We start from the raw sequence: 2,171 nt of genomic DNA on the forward strand, positions 1-2,171 counted from the left end.
CTCTCTGTCTCTCATGGCTGTGACTGTAACTTTCCATTTGCTCTGGCATATTTTCTCCGGAAGGCCAAAACCGAGCAGCTTCTCAATGAAAAAAAAAATTAGCCCCACCTTACTTCATCTGCAACCGAATAGTTCATGCAGCTGAGCGCACAAAGGTAGGCACATATACACATACAAATACACACACCCAAACAAACCTGCATGCAGCTTGTTAACAAACCGACAACCATTATAAACAAAACTATTTTTACAGTGATGTATTGTACAACTTTAAGACAGACAGTGGGTGGGTGGAGTGGAGTGCATTACCCAGGCATGAATCACTGTGGGTGAGTGTGTTTGTGTGTGTGTGTGTGTGTTTGTGTGTGTCAGGCAGCGAGTGCTTAGCCTTTAAGAGGAGGCTTTCCCGTCCGTCTGACAACAGTCTCATCTAAGCTGAGCTGCTGACACAGACCTCTCTTCACTTCTGTTCTGGGTATCGTGAACTCTGAGGTGAGTTGTGATGGAAAGGGGGATGTGGGATGGGGCAGTTCTGTGGCAGGAGAGAAGATAACAACTTTTAATCCAGGTAGCGAGGGTGAGGTGTGTGACAGTCTATGAATTGACAATATTTTTTAATAGGTAAAACTTAAGAGTGCTTCATGGCATTTACAAAACCTTTATTCTTGTGCTAGTGCAGAGCTATGTACCTTTGATTTTGATGCATCCCATGATACATTTGTCTTTGTACTGTATATGTCTCTGATTCATGTCATGTCTCTTATAGAGAGGTGTGTTTTCTGTATAGAGGTGTTATCTTTCACCTTAATTAAATTTGAACTTAAACCTGTGTCTCAATCAATAAATGTCTTTGTTTTCAGCTTCAGCTATGGCCCGTCTGGAGCAGGTAATTACAAACATTGTAGATATATTTCTGGAGTATGCTGATGATGAAGGCAAGAAAAAACAGCTGAACAAGTTGGAGCTGAAGAAAATGTTGGAACAAGAGATAGAAAGCACTGAGTTGAAGGTAAACAATGCAACACACCCAGGTTACATGACATGCACTGGCCCATTGGTGAAAAATGTTGCCCCACTTCTTACACACCTTTTTCATGTACATGTCATAATCATTACTTTGCTGTATGAATGTATCTTCCAGGATAAAATCAACGCAGTTGACATTGAGGAAGCCATGGAGATGCTCGATAAAAACCATGATGGTGAGGTCAACTTCCGAGAGTTTTGTCGGTGTGTGTCTGTCCTGGCCAAATGCTACTACCAGAAGAAGACAGGCAAGGGAGGCAAGAGAGGCAAGGGCAAAGAAAAAGAAGAGGAACAAGAAGACTAAATATTTACTTCAAGCTGCTTGTAGCACCATGATGCATAAAAAGTGTTACACATATATCATGTACACAACATAGATAATATATCACACTGACAGATGCTGTTGGTACCAAGCCATTTGCACATAAAGCTAAAAACGGATTGATCTTGTGTCTGAAACGTACATGCACATGCTGGTAGTCTTGTTTTTGTCTCTTATAAGCTGGTTTTCAAAGAAGTTTCCTTTCAGTAGCAACTGAGAATAAATAAATTCAAGAGTATTTTATTTGTTGATGGCCTCCTTTGCTTTTGCGTTTATGTTCAATCACTGCTTTCGTTGCTAAGTGTCTGGTGTCATTGTTTCGGAAGGAAATAAGCACTGACTCATCAAACATTTAACTACATTACTCACTTTGGTCTCCCGTGGCCGTGTCACAGTTAGTGCTTCATGACAGGAAATGTTTCGTCTGCAACTTCCTAGTCTTACTTACTGAAGTTCCCCGTAGATTAAAACTTTGACCAGTACCTTTTTTTCCACACCACTAAAGATACTACAACTTTGTGTCCATCTGTATTCTTCTGTCTCTCAATTTATTAATAGTAAATCATCTGAAAAAGGTGAACAACAGGACCAGTATCTGTGGAACTTTTCTATTTACATGAAAGTGTCCTTAATATCATTTTATATAAAATGTTCTATCCTTTAACCTTCCTGGTGTTCGGGTCACCAGTGACCCGTTTTCAGGTTTTAAATGCATAGAAGTACCACATGAATTTGTTTATAGCATCAAGGCTTTTTGACTTTGTCAGGAATCTCAATTTAAACAAAATAAAACAAAAAAAAATTATGACATTTGTAGTGTTAG

At 39.5% G+C, this 2,171-nt stretch overlaps 1 protein-coding gene across 1 annotated transcript; it reads left to right on the top strand.

The window, feature by feature from the left end:
• Positions 1-280: 280 nt before the first annotated feature.
• On the top strand, positions 281-1,426 carry s100w (S100 calcium binding protein W). The gene is made up of 3 exons (XM_085801301.1): positions 281-492; positions 861-1,009; positions 1,142-1,426. Exons 2-3 carry the CDS (start codon positions 869-871, stop codon positions 1,328-1,330), a joined length of 330 nt encoding a protein of 109 aa, XP_085657427.1. The 5' UTR covers positions 281-492; positions 861-868; the 3' UTR covers positions 1,331-1,426.
• The last annotated feature ends 745 nt before the right edge of the window (positions 1,427-2,171 follow it).

Source organism: Trachurus japonicus, chromosome 16 (assembly GCF_045865225.1).
Source record: "Trachurus japonicus isolate A0001 chromosome 16, Traja_1.0".
NCBI lineage: Eukaryota > Metazoa > Chordata > Actinopteri > Carangiformes > Carangidae > Trachurus > Trachurus japonicus.